Source organism: Scyliorhinus torazame, chromosome 3 (genome assembly GCF_047496885.1).
Source record: "Scyliorhinus torazame isolate Kashiwa2021f chromosome 3, sScyTor2.1, whole genome shotgun sequence".
Classification (NCBI taxonomy): Eukaryota; Metazoa; Chordata; class Chondrichthyes; order Carcharhiniformes; family Scyliorhinidae; genus Scyliorhinus; species Scyliorhinus torazame.
Genome location: NC_092709.1, coordinates 236242885 through 236263698, shown reverse-complemented (window position 1 = coordinate 236263698; position 20814 = coordinate 236242885). Strand labels below are relative to the sequence as shown.

Below are 20814 nucleotides of genomic sequence, written 5' to 3'. Positions count from 1 at the left end.
ATGACCTCATGATTATGAATAGTCTGGTCAGCTTCAATTGCCAGGAGAGGGAGGAAGTTGATCGATGGGAATTAATTTTGTAGTGGAGACACAAGTCAATGGCTTCAGTCTGCCAGCTTTGCCCCTCCCCTTTTCGGGTTTACCGGGAAGACTTCACTCTTGCTCAGGTTGAGCTTGTAGCGCGAGAAGGCTCCAAACACTCTCAGCAGCTTCATTATCCCTCCCATGCTGCTTTGCGGGTCCAAGATGCAGAGGGGCAGGTCATCCGCACAGAGTGAGACTCTGCTCTTTCCCCTCTTCGGATTCCCTTCCAGTTTTTCACCATTCTGAGGGCGATCGCCAACGGCTCGATTGCCAGGGCGAATAGGAGTAGGGACAGTGGGTATCCCTGCCTTGTGCTCCTGTGCAGCTGGAAGTATTCAGAGCTGGTGGTTTTGGTCCATACGCTCACCATGGGGGCGTTGTACAGAAGTTTCACCCATGAGGTTAACCCTGTCTCCAGCCCAGATCACTCTATTACCTCGATGAGGTACTTCCGCTCGACTCTGTCGAAGGCCTTTTCTGCGCCCAGGGAGATAATCACCTCTGGTGTTCTCTCCCCGGATGGGGTCATTATCACGTTTAGCAGTCGGCTGATGTTCGCTGTTAGCTGTCTACCCTTAACAAAGCCCATCTGGTCCTCTGCGACCACCTCTAGTACGCAGTTCTCCAGTCGCTTAGCCAGGATCTTTGCAAGTATTTTTCGGTCCACATTGAACAGTGAGATGGGTCTGTAGGATTCGCATTCATTTGGGTCTTTGTCTTTCTTGAGAATCAGAAAGTATCTTGATATAATAATAATAATCGTTATTGTCACAAGTAGGCTTACATTAACACTACAATGAAGTTACTGTGAAAAGCCCCTCGTCACCACATTCCGGCGCCTGTTCGGGTACACTGAAGGAGAATTCAGAATGTCCAAATTACCTAACAGCACATCTTTCGGGACATGTGGGAGGAAACTGGAGCACCGGAGGAAACCCACAGAGACACGGGGAGAATGTGCAGACTCCACACAGACAGTGACCCAAGCCGGGAATTGAACCTGGGACCGTGGCGCTGTGAAGCCATAGTGCTAACCACTATGCTACCATGTTGCCCTCAATAGTGGCTTGTGTCAGCATTGGAGGCAAAGTGCCCCTCGCTAGTCAGTCTGCGAACACCTCCCGCAAGTGCAGGGCCAGTGCTGTCGCATATTATTTGCAACGGTCTGCCGGGAACCCGCCGGGTCTCGGTGCCTTCCCCACCTGCATGGAGCTGATGCTCTCCATGATCTCTCCCAGTTCTATTGGTGCTTCCAGCCCCCTCCTCCTATCGTCCCCAACTATTGGCATGCCCAGTCCATCGAGGAACTATTTCATCCCTGAGTCCCTGTCGGGGGGTTCAGAGTGTTCAGTAGAAGGTTTTGAACACTTTGTTGATCTTTTTTGGATCAGTTACCGGTCTGTCTTTGCTATTCTTCACCTGCGCTATCTCTCTTGTGACTGCCTGCTTTCTCAGCTAGTGAGCTTTGTCTCCGTGTTCGTAGTAGGTCCCCTGGGTCTGGCAGAATTGGTGCACTGCTTTTGGTGGCTAGCAGATTAAAGGCCATTTATAGCTTTTTCCTCTCCACCAGAAGCTCTAGGTCAGGGCCTTGGAGTATGTTCTGTCTATCTCCAGAATGGAGTCGACCAGTTGTTGCCTAGCCAACCTCTCTTCCCCATCTCTGCTGCGTGCCTTGGAGGCGATAGTCTCAACTTTGATCACAGCTTTTAGTGCCTCCCAGAACATAGAAGGCGAGACCTCCCCGTTCCGGTTGTTAGTAATATCCTCATCTATGGCCTGGAATGTTTTCTGGCAGAAGATCTTGTGTACTTGCGAAAAAAATGAGAACTCCTCCACAGCCCCCATCTAGCCATGCTTGCCGTATTCCTCGCTTTTGGAGTTTGACCTGTCCGTCAGTGGGTCCTGTACACAGTTATAGTCCCTCCCAATGATCAGTCGATGCATATCTATGTTGGTCATTTCCACCATGGTCTTCTTTATAAATTCCTTGTTGTCCCAGTTGGCTGCATACACGTTCACCAGGACCACCGGTGCCCTGTCTAGGACACCTCTGACCATGATATGACATCCCCCTGGGTCCGTAACTGTTTTTTACACGATAAATGCCATCTTCTTGCTCAGTAGTATAGCTATGCCCCTAGCCCTCGTCCCGTAACATAAATGGTACGTCTGTCCCACTCATGCCTTTCTTACCCACAGTCAGTCCTTCTCCCTCACTCATATCTCCTGGCGCTAGCTTTCCCACTGGTGGGGTGGCCCCCCTCCGAGGATCGGTCTGACCCCCTCCTATGCCCGCTATGTTGTTCTCCCCTCTGGCCCCTCTTCCCCTCTCCTGCGCTCTGCTGCATCGCCCCCTCCTTTCTGCGAACTGATTCCCCTATTCAGAACGAGGCGATACAGTCCCATCCAAATTGTTCACTGGCTTTCTCTGCCTCCTCTGTGTCTGCCTCATCGCTGCCTCCCTTGTTGCTTATCCAGTCCGTTCTTTTGGACAAACTCATCCGCCTCTGCAGGGGGAACAAAATAATCTTCCCTGTTTTGATACGTTACCCAGAGCCTGGCTGGGTACAGCATCTAGAATTTGATATTGCTCTTGTACCAGGCCGACTTCACCCTGTTAAATTCTGCCCGGCGCTTTGCCAGATCTGCCCCAATGTTTTGATAGACTCTGACCCTGTGCCCCTCCCAGCTGCAGGCCTTCGTTTGTCCGGCCCAGCAAAGAATCTTTAATCAGTCCTGCTATCTGTGCAACTTGGCAATGACCGCTCGCAGCTGCTCCCCTGCCTTGGGTTTCAGCTGGAGCAACCTATGGGCCGGCGGCTTGAGGAAGCTGTCTCTCCCCAACAGGTTCCCAAACATCTGGGCCACTTAGTCGATTGGATCCACGCCCTCAATTTCTTCTGCAAGGCCCAGAATCCTGGCATCTCGACCGGTTTTCCTGGTCCTCCACCTTCTCTTTCAGGTTCCCCTGAGTCGTCACCACCCTCTTTATTTCAGCCTCCAGGGTAATGATTCAGCCGCTCGAGGCTTTCTCCAGTTCCTTTACCTTGTTTCCCTGGGCCTCCAATCTCTTTCCTATTTTGTCGAGGGCCATCTGCATAGTGGTTAGCACCTCCATCACTGCCAATTTGACCGTCGCCTTAATTCCTGTCTTTATACCCTCTTTCATCTCTTTCAGTTCCCTAGTGAGGAACGTTTTCCATCCATCCTCTGGCGGAGGTGGGGAGCTCGTTTTTCGGGTCACTGGTCTCCCACTCTCGGGAGTGGCCCCTCTCCTTGTGGGTCTGCCAACCCACTCACACGCTTGGCTCCTGTCCCTTGCTGCCGTTTGTCATGTCTCTGCGCCTCTGGTACTGCTGTTTCCTGGCATCTTTGCTGTTCTTTGTATTGTTGACGGTGAGGGGATGTTTTAGTCTGGTTTTTGTGAGCTGATTTACGCTAAAAGTGCCAATTTTCTTGTCTTTTGGAGGAAAGCCACCTGATGTGCAACTACTCAGCACATCCCCATCACTGCATTCAGCGTCAGTCTTCCCAATATTCAATGCCTAATAAACAGTCTCTAACCCTAATCCTAAGGCTGACCTTTATGCATTGTGACACAGAGATTAGCTCTGCTGCCTCACAGCAGACCTGGGCTTAAATCCGACCTTGGGTCACTGTCTGTGCAGAGTCTGCACATTCTCCCCGTGTCTGTATGGGAGCTCCAGTTTCCCCCCCAGAATCCAAAGACGTGCAGGTTAGGTGGATTGGCCATGCTAAATTACCCCTTAGTATCCAAAGGATGGGTAGGATGTAGGGCGGGGGAATGGGATGCTCTTTCATACGGTCGGTGGAGACTTGATGGGCTGAATGACCTTCTTCTGCACAGTTGTTACTCTAGGATTCTATGATTCTTAACCTTTCCTGTTTTACGCAGAAGTAGTGTAGCCTTTAAAATTCATATGGTTACTGGATAAAAGTAGGCCTGTAAATAGAGAATGTAACGGTCAGAGAGTTCACCATGGCATGTAATGTCACAGCACTCACCATGGCAATTATCATGACAAGTCACTCGCCTTATTTATGGTTAGTATAAAAGGTACTAAACTGTTCTGCTTATTAGATGCTACAAGGTGTATCAAAACTGATAAATAACAACTGATGAATATCCAAAAGCTGCCGAGTTGTGAATAAGAAATGGAAGATGTGTTAGCAGGTGATCTTGTTTCGTTGAGTAATCAGTGGGACGTCGGAGAATCGCTGGGGGCTGGCGTGAATCCCGCCCCCGCCGGTTGCCGAAGTCTCCGGCACCGAAGATTCGGCGGGGGCGGGAATCGCGCCGCGCCGGTTGGCGGGCCCCCCCCGCGCGATTCTCCGGCCCAGATGGGCCGAAGTCCCGCCGATAAATTGCCTGTCCCACCGGCGTGGATTAAACCACCTTTTGAACGGCGGGACAAGGCGGCGTGGGCGGGCTCCGGGGTCCTGGGGCGAGGCGATCTGGCCCCGGGGGGTGCCCCCACGGTGGCCTGGCCTGCAATCGGGGCCTACCGATCAGCGGGCGGGCCTGTGTCGTGGGGGCACCCTTTCCCTTCCGCCTCCGCCACGGTCTCCACCATGGCGGAGGCGGAAGAGACTCCCTCCACTGCGCATGCGTGGGAAACTGTCAGCGGCCGCTGACGCTCCCGCGCATGCGCCGCCCGGGGATGTCATTTCCGCGCCAGCTGGCGGGGCAACAAAGGCCGTTTCGGCCAGCTGGCAGGGCGGAAATTCCTCCGGTGCCGGCCTAGCCCCTCAATGTTGGGGCTCGGCCCCCAAAGATGTGGAGCATTCCGCACCTTTGGGGCGGCGCGATGCCCATCTGATTGGCGCCGTTTTGGGCACCAGTCGGCGGACATCGCGCCGTTTCGGGAGAATTTCGCCCCAGGTCATCCAACTGTTAATTTATAAGAGGCCATTTTATTTGGGATGTTAGGGTGCGGGATGATAACATGGAAAGTTATTAAAATCAATAAAGACTGTGTTAGGAAAGAGTTAAGTCCCCAATACTTGGAATTGGGGTTTTAATTGTTTAATAGATTGCACTTATTGTTTCAGAGACTTGCATCAATATATAAAGAGGCTACAGGTGGCACTGTGGTGGTGTTAGAAAAATAAACTTGGAGTTGAAGAAGGCAAAACTTGCTTTTGTGTTACCATCGGAGCTTAACAGACTCCCTGCTGCTGTTCACTAAACTGCACTGTGAGATAAAATCAACCCCTTGTAGAAAGTTACTAGATAATAAATAGGACAGACTTTTGACCCGTCACAGTTATACCAACAGGAGTATAATGCTAATTCATTACTCAGTAGAGTATTGATGATTATTCTGATGAAGAGTCATATTGGACTCGAAATGTTAACTCCGTCTCTCTCTGCACAGATGCTGCCAGACTGGCTGAGTATTTCCAGCATTTTCTGTTTCTATTTCAGAGTATTGATGATTCTTTGCAAAGACAAATAGGTCTCTGATTACAAAGCTAGGATGTTACCCAGTTTTCAGTGTTGAATTTCCAGTTGCATTATTATATAGCCAATGGACCTCGAGAGGCTTTAGAAGAGATGTGCAACCCTCTGACTCACAAAACAAAATAATTCACTAAAATTCTGGTTGCTTGTAAGATCTGCACAATTTTCATATCCAACGCATGCAAGTTCATTTGAGAGTTGTCAGTATAAACAGATTTTGCAATCTACGTACGATCTTCAGAAGTAGTTCCACTTTTCTCTGAACTCCAATCGCTCCAGTAACCTTTCCCACCTTGTCCCATGCAACAAATTGCCACAATATACTTTGTAAATGGCTTCAGACCTTTAATTGTAAAATCCTCTCGATGAGGCAATATTTCCTCTGGTCGAATCTAAGGCAGAAAGAATAAAAAACTTGTGTTGGTCGAAAGACATTTTATTTCTCATAGAGAGAGCAGATAGATCACCCAGTTGGAAGAAGGGGAAAGATACAAAACATAACTTTTTCGTCACTGTCCATGTGGAGTTGCACATTCTCCCCATGCCTGCATGGGTTTCACCCCCACAACCCAAAGATGTGCATGTTAGGTGGATTGGCCATGCTAAATTGCCCCTTAATTGGGGAAAAAATTAATTGGGTACTCTAAATTTTTTTTAAAAAAAACATAACTTTTTCATATTTTATACTCTTTCAACCATGACTTTTGATGCAAGTATATAGATTCATTGGTAGTATAAAATAAAGGAGAGATTAACATTTAAGCCTTTAATTATTTAGAGCTTCAAATGGTGAGATTCTCTGGCCTCTCCATGCCATGTTTCCCGGTGGTAGGAGGTGGCCCACCTTTGACCAGTGGCGGGATCTTCTGGTCCTGCCGCTGTCAATGGGAGTTCCCATTGAATCCACCCCACGCCACTGGGGGGGGGTGCCATCGGCGGGACCAGCCGGAAGATCTCGCTCAAAGGTAAACAATAAGCCTGCATACAACTCCATAAATATCTCAAAAAAGGCATTAAGCATTTCAGACTTTGAATAGTAATCAACTCAGTTTTCTTTTAAATTCAGCATTTGCATTGAATCCTTTCCCACTGATGCCCAGTTAAGTACCTGAATCCAGTCCAGAGTCCCAGCCATTCGATATCGGAGGTGGTATTTTAGTGGAAAGATTATTGGCAATTTCCCAGGGTTTTCCCATTTCACAACCAACGCTCTGCTTGACCCATGCCCGGGTTGTACAGATGTGATGAAAATGGGCTCAGGCTTTACTAAATAAAGTTAGTCCAAAAAATAGTTATTAGATCTGTGAAATGGTTGTTATATCATGGATAAAACTTTGTATATAACCACAAGAAGTAATGTATTATAATAATTAACATATTAAATAATTATTGTATTTCAATTCCTTTATCGCATCACATACAATATCACAATAATACACTTTAGAATGGTTCCCCATTACATGCAGTTCCAATGTTACCTGAATCCATTGCATCCAGTACTATGTGATCTGAGTCAGTTTTTCCAAAATTGTTTTTTGCCTCCACCCAAATGGTATAATCAACATAATACCGAATATTTGGATAATAAATTGTGCATGAGTTCTTGGGGAGTTCTGGTATGCAGTTTTGCAAATTGAGTGAAGGAATGCTAAAACAAATGGAACAAATGGATAGTAAAAAAACTGACAGACCGATGATAAAGTTTGGTACATTTTTTGATTTCTGCCATTTATTTTAGAAATAACACATTTAATTTTGAGCCCTGGAGAATATATCGGTTTCTACCACTACTCCTTCATTATTTAACATATGCATGCATTACATTGATACATGTTTTTTTCTTTTTAAAATTTACTCTAATTTCACATTGGTCCGGATTCTACCAGCTCAATGGCGACAGCCAGGGGGAGGCGGTGGCATAGTGATATTGTCACTGGACTAGTAATCCAGAGACCGGGGTAATGCTCTGGGGTCCCAGGTTTGAATCCCACCATGGAAGATGGTGAAATTTGAATTCAATAAGAATCTGAAATTAAAAGTCTAATGACCGTGAAATTGTTGCCGATTGTCATAAAAACCCATCGGGTTCGCTAATGTCCTTTAGTGAAGGAAATCTGCTGCCCTTACCTGGTCTGGCCTATATGCAACTCTCGACCCCACAGAGAGGTGGGGTTGACTCTTAATTGCCCTCCACTGAAATGACCCAGCAAGCCACTCAGTTCAAGGGCAATTAGGGATGGGCAACAAATGCTGGACCAGCCAGCAATGCCCACATCCCAAGAACAAATAAAAAAAAACATAAAGTGTTTACGTTGCCAGGGGAACGCACCCACCTACCGGAGATAGGAAGCCAGTTATTAATTGGCCGACATTTTTGTCAGCGTTGGAAATGTCCCCGGTCACATGGGGAAGCCACCGGCTGTATGAGGGTGGCCTTCTAGTGCCTTCTGTGAGGGGAGGGGGTTTGGAAGGTGCTGTTTAATGTATGCTGGCCCATAAAATTAGAAAAAACAATACCCACAACAAATTTAACTGATACGTGGTTGGGACCAGTGTGCCGTGTCCTGGATTCCACCAACAGGTCATGTTTTTATCGTAATATGTTACGCAGGACAAGTTTGTAGGCTTCTCAGGTGGTCCTGAAGAGAAAGGAAAGTTGATATTCAATAACCAATTAATTAATCTAATATTTTAATTGCAGGTGACAGACCAAAAAGATGAAACAATTAACTACAAGGCAAAAATTGCATGTAATTATTACATGAGTTTATTTTACACATATAGAGTAAGTTTTCGTGTCCCTGGAAACATTTCAGGAAAAAGTTCCTGCATTCCTGTTGTGTTGTAATAATCCTTCTATTCTGTGTTTCTGTCCTGCTGAAGTTTGACAAATGCTTCCATTTAGTGCAGCTTTTTGGTAAATCAGCAAGCAATATTTAGCTAGGTTGTGGTGAGGTGGAGGATTGCATAGCTTGTGGCAGAGGAATGCGGTGATGTACCTTGCTTCCTGAGCAGCATTGATATCTGCTGGATTTGAACTAAGTTTGGATGATCATGGTCCCTTGGGATGAAGGCGGCAGAGAAGGATATGACATCTTGTGCCTCTCTTGAGCTTAACAAGGATACTTTAGCGAACTTTAGCGACATTAGTTCTGTTCCCATTAAGCCGCAGCCAGAACGGTTCCACTGATCTTGCCATCTTTCACAGTTAGGACAGCAGTATCATGGCTACTTTTAAGAGGGGTCAGCTTGCTAATGTCTGGAGTGATTGCTTCAGTCCCTTGCTGCCCAAGGGGATTCTTTGCAAGCCAGAGGGAATTAGATGGCAATTAACATTTGAGGGCGCTCTTTCAGGCAGTGACAAATGGTTGGTATGTTAAATCTAGTGGTATCACCCTTCTAAAGTGGAGTAAGGCTTGCAGGTAATTGCTGTTAGTGGAGATGGAGACATGTACGGTAGGGTCCTGAGTTGATGCTGATCTTACCTTCAGTGCAGTGCAAGTTATGTAGCCAATACTTTTATCAGGCAAACAGTGTGTTGGAAGAAAATCTGACAAGCCAGTATGATATCTTGCCTGCTCCTGTCAGATCATTGAATTTTTTTCCAGCACTTGTCTACAGTTCTGGGTAATGAAATGTGCTATTGAGCACACATCACATTTTCTGTGGTTTCCATCAATGGCCTCTCCACATTGTTTTTCTCCTTTGCAGCATTTAAAGGAAGTGCTCTTTTTCTCTGCCACCTTGAAATGCCCTATTCGCTTCTTCATGAGTCTCAACAAATCATCTACTGGAAGACTTACTTTGAAAGTGTCACAAAATCTTGCACGCACCATTCAGTGCAACTAAAATTGATACAATGGGCTGGATTCTCCATTCACCCAGTGCTTCTCGGCAGCGCGCGGTTCACTAGCGGCGGGATTCTATCTTCCCAACGCTCGTCAATGAGATTTTCCACTGAAGCCACCCCACGTTGCTGGGAAACCCGCGGGCGGGAGTGCGCTGATGCCGAAACTGGAGAATTCCGACAACCGGAGAATTTCAGCCATTGCGTCATCTTTCCATTCAAAAGTCCTTTGTCAATCGCCCCTATGAGTTGTGTCCTCACCAGGGGATACTTGTCCTTCAAACTTTTAAGACAATTTTTCTATTACTGTAATATGTCAAGAAGTGATTCTAAATCCCAGTACACTCCAGCTTTTCCCCATGATCCAGGACAAGGTGACAGTTTTGGCCACCTCATCAGGATGAAAAATTGTGTGAATCTAGCCAGAATTTAACCCCAAGATGACCTGGTTGTACTCCAATATTTAACTGACCAGGTTTAATGCAGAATTAGAAACACACATTTCTTTGGGTTGCACTTACCACTGCACAAACATACACTGAATTGCAGACAGGTCACCCATATTACACAGTTTCTTCGATACCCCATATTTACAGGAACCACTGAAAAACAAACACAATTGATTATTTTATAATAGTATATTGTATGCTCCCTCTCAGGTAAATTGGTCCACTAAATCTATAAAAACAGCTGTATTAAAAAAAATTAATGGAATATTTATTCTTATTGCTTACTGGCAGAAACAGACTTGAAAGTTCCAATGCCTGCTTGAGTGGGCTAACTTGAAGAGAATGCCCACAGTCAATACTTAATTAAAAAATATGAAAATGTAACGGGCTGGATTCTCCGATTTTGAGGCTATGTCCGGAGGAAATGTCTGGTTTTACGATGAAAAAATCGGTGAGGCCCCAGCCCCGATTCTCCGACCGGTGAGGGGCTAGCAGCCGTGCCACTTAAAATGCACAACCTTCCCGATATAAACGGCTGGAGAATTGCCGGGTCCGTGACTGCCCATGCGCATGGCAACGACCTGCAGCGGTCGCGCCGTACAATATGGCGCCGGCCGCACGCGGACTCGGCCTGCCAGATAGTGCCCCCCTGGACATGCCCTCAATTCAAGGAATTGGTTATCAATCAACCTGGGCAGCTTGATTTATTGTCATCTTATAGTCCCCACAAGTCCTTATCAACCAATCAACCACCACCCACTCTGAAAACTGAACTGGCTTGAGGGCAGCATTGTGGCACAATGATTAGCACTGCTGCCTCACAGAGCCAGGGTCCCTGCCTCGATTCCGACCTTGGGTGGCTGCCTGTGTGTGTTTACATGTTCTCCCCGTGTCTGCATGGGTTTCCTCTGAGTGCTCCAGTTTCCTCCCACAATCGAAAGATGTGCAGGTTAGGCAGGTTGGCCATGCTAAATTGCCCCTTGGTGTCCAAAGATTAGATAGTGTTACAAGGTTACGGGGATAGGGTGGCGTAGTGGCCCTAGGTAGAGTGCTCACTGACAGAGGGTCGGTGTAGACTGAATGGGCCGAATGGCCTCCTTCTGCATTGTAGTGATTCTATGATGCGATAATTATGCCCAGCTCTTCCAGTCTCTTTAGCTCTGCTTCAACCTTCTGATGAAATGCATATGGCATTGGTCTGGCTCTGAAGAACCTGGGTGCTGAATCTGGATTGACATATATCTTGGTTTGCGTCTTTAATCTGGCCCAATTCTTTGTGGAAGACATCTTCATACTTCCATAAGACATAGTGGAGGGTGTCATCAGATATTTTGAAGATTTCTAGCCAGTTGAGCCGAATCTTCTGTAACCAGTCTCTTCCCAATATACTGGGTCTATATCCTTCCACAATAATCAACGGCAGGTTGGCCTCCTGCCTTCTGTAGGCCACCAGGGCCTTGGCTGTTCTGAGGATTTTCAAAATCTCTCTGGTGTATGTGGAAAGCTTGGCCGTAATACTCTTCAAGCTTAAAGACTGCGTTCCTGCATGCAGATATTGGAAGGTCTGCTCACCCACTACAGTCACCGAGGGCCAGTGCTGACTTCCATTTTAAGGGGTCTACCATTTACTCTTAAGACAATTTCAATTGGAGCCATCTTACTCAATTGGATTGCATTCACCCAATGCACTGCATGCTCTTCTTCAGAGCTCTTCTCCAGTATGTTCATTGGCATTGTGGACTGCTGCTGCTGATTTTGTTTTGCAAAGGTGTGCTTTGCCTCTCACGGCAACATGCTTGAATGTGTCCCCTTTGGTTGCACGGAAGCACACAAAACCCCGAACATGGCAGGTCTCATCGGGATGGTCCTCCTTGCAACAATAGCAGTCCACCTCAGATTCACTTTTACACCCCCGATTCCTTCCCAGTCTTGGGCTCTGGTCCTGTCCCGAGGCTCTGAGGTGTGCCTGTTGATCCCACCACAGATCACGCAGCCATATCACCCTATACTTGGTTAACCTCCCCTTCACCCACTCTTTGATGCTCAGTGGCACCTTTTTTGGTGTACTCCGTTGCCTGAACTATCTCAACCATTTTTTTCCAACGTAAGCTTCTTTTGATATTAAGGTTATGAATCCCATTCTTACCGCCAATTTGGTGGCTCAAGATATTACCTGGAGGCTTCCAGTAATAAACAATGGGGTTTATTGATGAAAGGTAAAGGCAGCTAGATAAGAGGCACAAACACAATATAACATGATATAACAGGTCTGGTCACTTTGGCTCCGGGGTCCATACTGCCCGATGTCCCGCTGCAGGCCGCTGCCGTGCGCATGCACGGCCATGGACCCGGCAATTCTCCGGAGTGTATTGGCAGCTAGAGCCGGGTGCTCTACGCTGCCGTCCTGCTAGCCCCCAGCAAATCGGTGGCCATTTTGCGCCATTTTTTCTGGAGTAAAATGCCACCATTCCCACGCCAGCGTGGGGACATAGCCCCAGAATTGGACAATCCAGCCCCAGATCTCTGAAAGTGCAAGTGTGCTCTACTTACAAAGGCTCATATGATTAATAATCAGAGTTCACCCATGTAACTGCATATTAAATCAGATCTTCTTAAGTTTTCATTCCCTAGGTACTCCTCTGATATCCACAGCAGGGGTGGAGACAGACTTCTGACCATTTTTCCCTGTTGTCTTGGATGACCTTGGTGTCCATCCTCTGGAGAGCAGAGGCTTGAAGAGGTTGGCTTACTTTGGCTGCCCTGCTGTGTGGGAGCTACTCCGTCTCCGATCACAGAGGATGAAGCTGAAGGGGTTACAGGTAATGGGGATTCTGAAGGGTCGGATACTCCCAGAGAGTCGTGAATGGATGTCCCAGGAGTGTCCAGCAGTCATTCCTGTTCTCTCTGGGTGCCGGATGGCCCCTGCCTGACTATTTAAGGGGAAGGGGCACCTGGAACATAGAACATAGCATATACCGGGCAGAAGGAGGCCATTCGGCCCTTCGAGTGTGCACCGGCCCACTTTAAGCCCTCACTTCGACCCTATCCCCGTAATCCAATACCCTCATAATCTTTTTTTTTGGACACTAAGGGCAATCCACCTAACCTGCACATCTTTGGATTGTGGGAGGAAACCGGAGCACCCGGAGGAAACCCACGCAGACACAGGGGGAACGTGCAGACTCCGCACAGACAGTGACCCAGCGGGGAATCGAACCTGGGACCCTGGTGCTGTGAAGCGACACTGCTAACCACTGTGCTACCCTGCTGCCCCGAGATTAAGGAGATTAAGATTCCCTGTCCCCCTTTCACGTAACCACTGCAAATTCTTTCCTAAGGCAAGAGCAGGTCTTTGCGCTTCTCTGGCAGAAACTGGACATTCTGTTGGAGCAGGTTCTCCATGGTTTTCGCCACTCTCCCCTTGGAGACCTCAATGCATGCACAGTCCCAACCACTTAATCAGAGAGCAAACAGACAAACTTGTCAGCCTCACGTGCCTCCCTGCCGATGGCTTCTGAACCTCCGCCTGTTGTTCCCCTGCCTCTGACAATATCCCTGACAAGGTGTCTTGACATCCCACGTCCACATCGCTGATGCCACTTTCTCAGCAGTCGGAGTGCCAGTGAGCTGGTGGGCAGGGTCGCCTCTTCCTACTGTGGTCACCTGCCTGTGCAATGACCACCTGAATGTGAGACCCATACTGAACTACACATAATACTCACCGAGGTGTGTATCTCTGTGCTGGTGGAGGGTGAAGGTGACTGTTAAATGTCTCTCCAGGTGCACTTCCTTCCTCCTCCTCAATGTCCTTGGTTCTCTGCGCTGGAGGTACTGCTGGGTAGGGCTTCCTCTTCTGGCCTTACCTTTCTCCTGCTGACACCTGTAAGTGAGAAAGGAGAGAGTGAGTGACCACGTGAGCTGCCTCCAGCATGGAGGAATGCATGATCCTTGCGTTCCTATGTGACATGCATGGATCTCTCCTGGATGGAGGCTGCCTGCCAATCTCTCCATCACTGCGAGTACAGTCTGCTTGCTCCCCTGGCAGCTGGGCTGCCCTGTCCTCAAATGTGATCAGTTTCTTGAGGTCGGGCCGGTCCCCTCCTACCTTTCCTCTCCCTTAGGTATTAGGATCATAGGAACAGCAGTAGGCCATTCAGCCCATTGAACCTGCTTGTCATTTAATATGATAATGCCTCATCTATTGCGACTCACCTTTTCCTGTGCAAGGAGAAAAGATGGGATTGAGAGCAATCAGGTTTCAGGTATCTTTCTCCTGCCTCGATGTAGACGATGCTCCTCATGGCCTCCACTGTACTGAACAGGACGTCTGGGGATGCATCACTGAATTTGGAGGCCAGAGCTCCCTCTGATCAGCGGGGCACCCTCCCTTCCAACAGTGGGTAAGTTGATGTACGAAAGTGGGTGGCAAGTGGCGCAGTGGTTAGCACTGGAACTCGGCGCTGAGAAGCCGGGTTCGAATCCCGGCCCTGGGTCACTGACCGTGTGGAGTTTGCACATTCTCCCCATGTCTGCGTGAGTTTCACCCCCACAACCCAAAGCTGTGCTGGTTAGGTGGATTGGCCTCGCTAAATTGCCCCTACATTGGAAAAAGAATATAATTAGCTACTCTAAATTTAAAAAAAAAGTTGATGTCCGGATGCCTTTTAAATATGGTGCCCACAAATGATGGCAGGGAGCGTGCCATCCATAAGAACATAAGAACTAGGAACAGGAGTAGGCCATCTGGCCCCTCGAGCCTGCTCCGCCATTCAATGAGATCATGGCTGATCTTTGTGGACTCAGCTCCACTCTCCGGCCCGTACACCATATCCCCGAATCCCTTTATTCTTTAGAAAGGTATCAATCTTTTTCTTAAAAACGTTTAAAGAAGGAGCCTCAACTGCTTCACTGGGCAAGGAATTCCAGAGATTCACAACCCTTTGGGTGAAGAAGTTCCTCCTAAACTCAGTCCTAAATCTACTTCCCCTTATTTTGAGGCTATGCCCCCTAGTTCTGCTTTCCCCGACCAGTGGAAACTACCTGCCAGCATCTATCCTATCTATTCCCTTCATAATTTTATATGTTTCAATAAGATCCCCCCACATCCTTCTAAATTCCAACGAGTACAGTCCCAGTCTACTCAACCTCTCGTCATAATCTAATCCCCTCAACTCTGGGATCAACCTAGTGAATCTCCTCTGCACTCCCTCCAGAGCCAATATGTCCTTTCTCAGGTAAGGAGACCAAAACATCCAATCCTCCCCTCTGTGTGAAACACCATTTGGAGGCACGGTGGCAGACTGGTTAGCACTGCTGCCTCACAGCTCCAGGGACCCGGGTTCGATTCCGAACTCGGGTCACTGTCTGTGTGGAGTTTGCACTTTGTTCCCGTGTCTGCATGGGTTTCTTCCGGGTGCTCCGGTTTCCTCCCACAGTCTAAAGATGTGCAGGTTAGGTGGATTAGACATGTAAAATTGCCCCTTAGTGTCCTAAGTTGTGCAGTTTGGGTGGGGTTATGGGGAGAGGGCAGGGAGGTGGGGTGGGACCAGGTAGGCTGTCTTTTCAGAGGTTAGGTGCAGCCTTGATGGCCCGAATGGCATCCTTCTGCACTGTAGGAATTCTATGGTTAAGCCCACCACTGCATAATTGATTCGGTTAGCATCCCATGATGTGGCACAAATTCCCTCTGGCATCCATGGCAGGAAACAATTTGGATCCTGCCCGCACCATGGGACCAGAAAATCCCACCCATAGACTTTTAGTACTTTTACTCCTGACTTTACATTAGTGCTGATTCCACAATGAATATCAAATTGAAACCCAAGCTATGATATTTGAGCTTATTTATTTTAATATTTTTCCAATTTAGCGTGGCCAATCCACCTACTCTGCAACTTCTGGGTTGTGGGGGAGAATGTGCAAACTCCACACTGATAATGACCCAAGGCCAGGATTGAACCCGGATCCTCGGTGCCGTGAGGCAGCAGTGCTAACCACTGCCCCACCGTGACCCCAGATATTTGGATTTATAAAAATTGCATATGTGATTGTGTATGGCTGTGTTCTGTGTATGTTTCATAGAAGAATCCCCAAACTGCAGAAGCAGGCCATTTGGCCCATCGGGTCTGCACCGACCCTCCGAAATAGCACTCCACCCGGCCCATTGCCTGCCTTATCCCCGCAGCCCCACAATCCCACTTAACCTGTACATCCCTGGACACTAAGTGGCAATTGATCATGATCAATCCACCTAACTTGCACAGACTCCACACAGTCAGTCGCCGAAGGCGGAATTGAATCCGGGTCCCTCGAACTGTGAGGCAGCAGTGCTGACCACTGTACCACCGTGCCGTCCCTATTGTACAATATGATTTTGTTGTTTTGTCACTACAGCAAAGTTAGTTTGTGTTGTGGTTCTATTGGAGTTCCTGCCAGCATTAATGGAAATGATTTGGGGTAAATTGTGAAGTACTTGTTTAATATATCAATAATATTGATATTTTAAATAGTCACATTGCATCATCAGCAATTACTTTGATTTTCCACTGACATTCTTATGTGGATCAAGGAGATATTGGGCGTGATTTTCCGGCCTCGTTACGCTCTCACTCAAGCGAAATGAGGCCGGTGAAGAGTGGGAGAGGAAGAAAATGAGAAACGCGCCAAGCGCCAAACCGTTTGTGATGCAACCAGCCCCGCTCCCGTAGGCGAAATCGGAAGTTGGTATCCACCATTGCCACTCCATGGGACGGGTCCAGGTTGCCAGCCAGTGCCCATCCCCCGCTCGGTGCCCATAGGACCCTGGGGTTCACTTGCATCATCTGGCTCTGCCAGCCCTGGCGGTTCCCCATGGTCCGCACCATCGTGTCGACGCCCTTGCCAATGCTCCCCATTGACTCGGCCATGATCTGTAGCTCCTCAGCAATGCCCACCTGCGACTGGGACAAGCCACCTGCGCCTCAGCCATGCCCATCTGAGAGCGGGACATGTCCCGCAGCACCTCATCAAGGTTGGCCTGGTACTGGGTCACATCCCCCATCGAGATGGACAGTTTGTCGAGGCCCTCAGCCAAGGCTGTGACTGACTGCGCAACACCTTGGACACTTTCACTAATGATGCCAACGTCGTGCACCCAGGCTCTCTGCACTGCGGTCGCCACCCTAGCAGTGTTGGCCTCGGTGCCACCCATTGTCGGCGATATCTCCCGCGCCCTTAGCCACTGGTACTCCTCTAAGCGGCTATTGATCTGCTAGAGTGTCACTGACATCTCCCTCTGAATGTCCTGGCCGCACCCTAACATCAGCTTTGGTAATCCTGTATCAGAGGCTCAGTATCAGGCTGCGACCCAGCTCGTTCCTGGGATCCAGCAGACCTCCGACTGCTGTCTCATCCGGGGATTCCTGGTTCCACCTGATGTACATCAGCAGCAATGTGATACTCACCAGATTGTGCCACAGAGGCCTGACCACTAACATTCTCGTGTCTCTGTGCTGGTGGAGGGTAGGATTGATGGCTGTGACGCGATTGTTACGGTGGCATCCTTGGAGCTCTCCTCCAAGGTGGTCTCCTGGGAGGCTGGAGAGGGTGTCGCCAGGGATGGGCCAGCACCATTAGCTGGAGGGTCCGCAGGAGAATGGACATGTGGTCAGTGGGAGGGATTGGCCAGTCAGACTGGCAATAACAACTGACATTTGACAGGTCCTCGAGGTGGACCCGATGGTTCCTCACCTCTGATGTGTCCACCAGCCTCCACATTGGTGACTGCCCTGTCATTAGCCACACCTGTCATGCTCTTTGAAGGTGGTGAGGATTCTGATATCCGGCACCCCACCACCAGTCTGGGCCCTCTCCCGGCGATTGTGGGTGAGCTTTTCATGAGGAGACACAGAGAGGGCATCGTTAGCCACATGCGTGGTTCCCAGAGGTTGGAGTGGGTGTGTGAACGAAGGGTTGAAGGGGGAGGGGGGATGGAGGGAGGGTTGGGGGTCGTTTTGAAAGTTGGTGGGTGGATGCTCCCATGGGTACAGACAGATCCGGGAGGTCTACAAAATTATGAGGGGCATAGACAGAGTGGATAGGCAGAGGCTTTTTCCCAGGGTAGAAGGGTCAATTACTAGGGGGCATAGGTTTAAGGTGCGAGGGGCAAGGTTTAGAGGAGATGTACGAGGCAGGTTTTTTACACAGGGGTTAGTGGGTGCTTGGAACTCGCTGTCAGAGGAGGTGGTGGAAGCAGGGACGATAGTGACATTTAAGGGGCATCTTGACAAATACATGAATAGAATGGGAATAGAGGCATACGGACACCGGAAGTGTAGAAGATTTTAGTTTAGACGGGCAGCATGGTCGGCAATGGCGTGGAGGGCCGAAGGACCTGTTCCTGTGCTGTACTTTTCTTTGTTTTTTGTTCTTTGAGTCCAGTCCTTCTGGTCTCACTCCCGGAACTGACAGCTGCCGCCACCTCATCCCAGGCAGCACTGGCTGCCTTGTGCTGACTCTCCTGGACCCTTAGAGGAACAGGACATCTCTTCTGGTCTCCAAACATCTAGCAGCCTCCCTAGGTCAGCGTCCTTTTGTTGCCGGTCTCCTCGACGCCATTGTTGTGTGCTGGCTGGGGTTGGCTGAGCAAGTGCAGTTTAAATGCTGCTCGACCATGTTAGCGGGGAACTAGCGAGCAAGGTCCCGGCGAATCAGCTTGCGAGCCTTAATTTGCAGGGAGCAGCCCGTGAGGCCTCATTAGGTGGAGCAATTAACATTGAATAGCATTGCCGGCCTTGCAATTCCCGCTCGCTACAGCACTTAGAAATCTTTCCAGAGAATCGTGCCCAATAATTCAATTACAGCAAAGCCACAAACTTACAATTTATGCCTTTTCTCTCCAGCAGAGCTTTGAAAACTGTTGCTTGGAGTATGGTTTTGTAACATGCTAGACTTTAATCTAAGAGTCACCCAGGTTTGTAACAATGAGTCTTCAAACCTATGATATTGCAGATTATTAAGATATTAACATTTATGGAATAAAATCAGAAAATACTGGCAATGAACATTTGCATTCAAAAACAATAAATTAGTATTTTGAATGGATTCTTTGTCAGAATTCAGAGCTCTGGTTACCGTTTTATTAATTACCAATTTAAAGAGACCACAGACTGGGAAAGAAAAATATTGCAAATTCAGTCTGGCCACATAATGGGGTGAAATGATGGGCCATGACATCCGACTAGTGTCAGAAATAGATGGTCCGGAATTAGAGTTTTGGAAGACCGTGATTAGAGCAGCTACAATTTCCTCACCTCCTCCTTTTAACAGGCAGAGATAGAAAACAGCAGATCCTGGAGATTAATCTATCTTTTAGAGAAAAGGCCTTACGAGCCACCGACAGAGAGGCAGCAAAGGTAGGAGTGTCCATCCATCCTTTCCTAACTGACATTGCTTTGTTTCAACCTTTCATTATAATCTCGTTTAGGAAATTGCCATAAGCAATTGCTAGTTGTACAGTAAGTATTGGAGTCCCAACAAAATAAAAAGCTAATTCGTGTTACAAGGCACACTGTATAATTAAAAACGCAAAGTAAAATCAAGACAAACCTCTCTCTCAGACATGCCAGGCAGGTTTGTAAGGATGGCTGGATTCAGAAATCATGAAACAATCCGGATAGGCATATTCCAAAAGGAACTGTTCCTGGTTTGGGAATTATTTGTTTAACGAATAGGAGGCTGTGTGCAACCATCAATCAACATAAGCTATAGTTTAGTGATACTTCCCACTATTGGCTTAGATTGAGGCTTCTTCAAAAAAAGTATAGTAGTCGTGCCAGCAGCTTTATCATTTCCTGTAACTGCTGCATTTCTTTCTTCCAAAAAATGCTATAGATTACCATTATTTCTGGGAAAAGATGTCACTGTTTAAGTTTTATTTTTGGTAATTCTCTTTATCTGCTGGGGCACATATCTCGTGGTTAACATTAAACAAAAAGCACACCGTTGATTTTGGAGAAATATTAGACTCATTTAGTGTAAATTGTGTGTTGTAATATTCTAGCAATTTAATATTTTAAACATTGCAACAATTGGTGGTTTTTGAGTCATGAGGTAAAAGTTTAACTGAGCTAATCTCTATGTGAATTAAAGTGATTTAGCGTGTTCTAACTTTCAACAGAATGAGCACATTGTTTTTTTACTGTACACTCATGCATTGATGCAGACTCAATGGGCCAAAGGGCCTCTTCTGAGCTTATTATTCAGTCATTCTGTGAGAGGAAACCGGAGCACCTAGAGGAAACCCACGCAGACATGGGGAGAATGTGCAAACACCACGCAGACTGTCACCCAAGGTCAGAATCGAACCCTGGTCCCTGGCACTCTGAGGTAGCAGTGCCAACCACTATGCCACCATGCCGCCAATCTCAATGGTTATGGAGGACAGCAGTAAAGTGAAGTTAAAGCAACAATCAGATCAGCCACTACTTGCCTTCAAACAACCGCGCAACCTCAAACAAACCATTGTTTGCAGCAAACTACCCAGCCTTCAGGACAGCGACCACGACACCACACAACCCTGCCATGGCAATCTCTGCAAGACGTGCCAGATCATCGACATGGATACCACCATTACACGTGAGAACACCACCCACCAGGTACGTGGTACATACTCGTGTGACTCGGCCAACGTTGTCTACCTCATACGCTGCAGGAAAGGATGTCCTGAAGCGTGGTACATTGGCGAGACCATGCAGACGCTGCGACAATGAATGAACGGACATCGTGCAACAATCATCAGGCAGCAATGTTCCCTTCCAGTCGGGGAACACTTCAGCAGTCAAGGGCATTCAGCCTCTGATCTCCGGGTAAGCGTTCTCCAAGGCGGCCTTCAGGACGCGCGACAACGCAGAATCGCCGAGCAGAAACTTATAGCTAAGTTCCGCACACATGAGTGCGGCCTCAACCGGGAC

At 48.0% G+C, this 20814-nt stretch overlaps 1 protein-coding gene across 1 annotated transcript in view; it reads right to left on the bottom strand.

The window, feature by feature from the left end:
- The window catches only part of LOC140409585 (interleukin-6 receptor subunit beta-like), an 83599-nt gene that overhangs the window by 45809 nt on the left and 16976 nt on the right, over nucleotides 1-20814 (bottom strand). Inside the window, exons 2-7 of the mRNA XM_072497950.1 lie at nucleotides 13588-13745; nucleotides 9938-10018; nucleotides 8091-8208; nucleotides 7048-7217; nucleotides 6678-6835; nucleotides 5802-5961 (exon numbers count right to left, since the gene is read on the bottom strand). Coding sequence (XP_072354051.1) covers nucleotides 5802-5961; nucleotides 6678-6835; nucleotides 7048-7217; nucleotides 8091-8208; nucleotides 9938-10004 — 673 coding nt within the window. The 5' untranslated portion in view covers nucleotides 10005-10018; nucleotides 13588-13745. The remainder of the gene's footprint in view (nucleotides 1-5801; nucleotides 5962-6677; nucleotides 6836-7047; nucleotides 7218-8090; nucleotides 8209-9937; nucleotides 10019-13587; nucleotides 13746-20814) is intronic.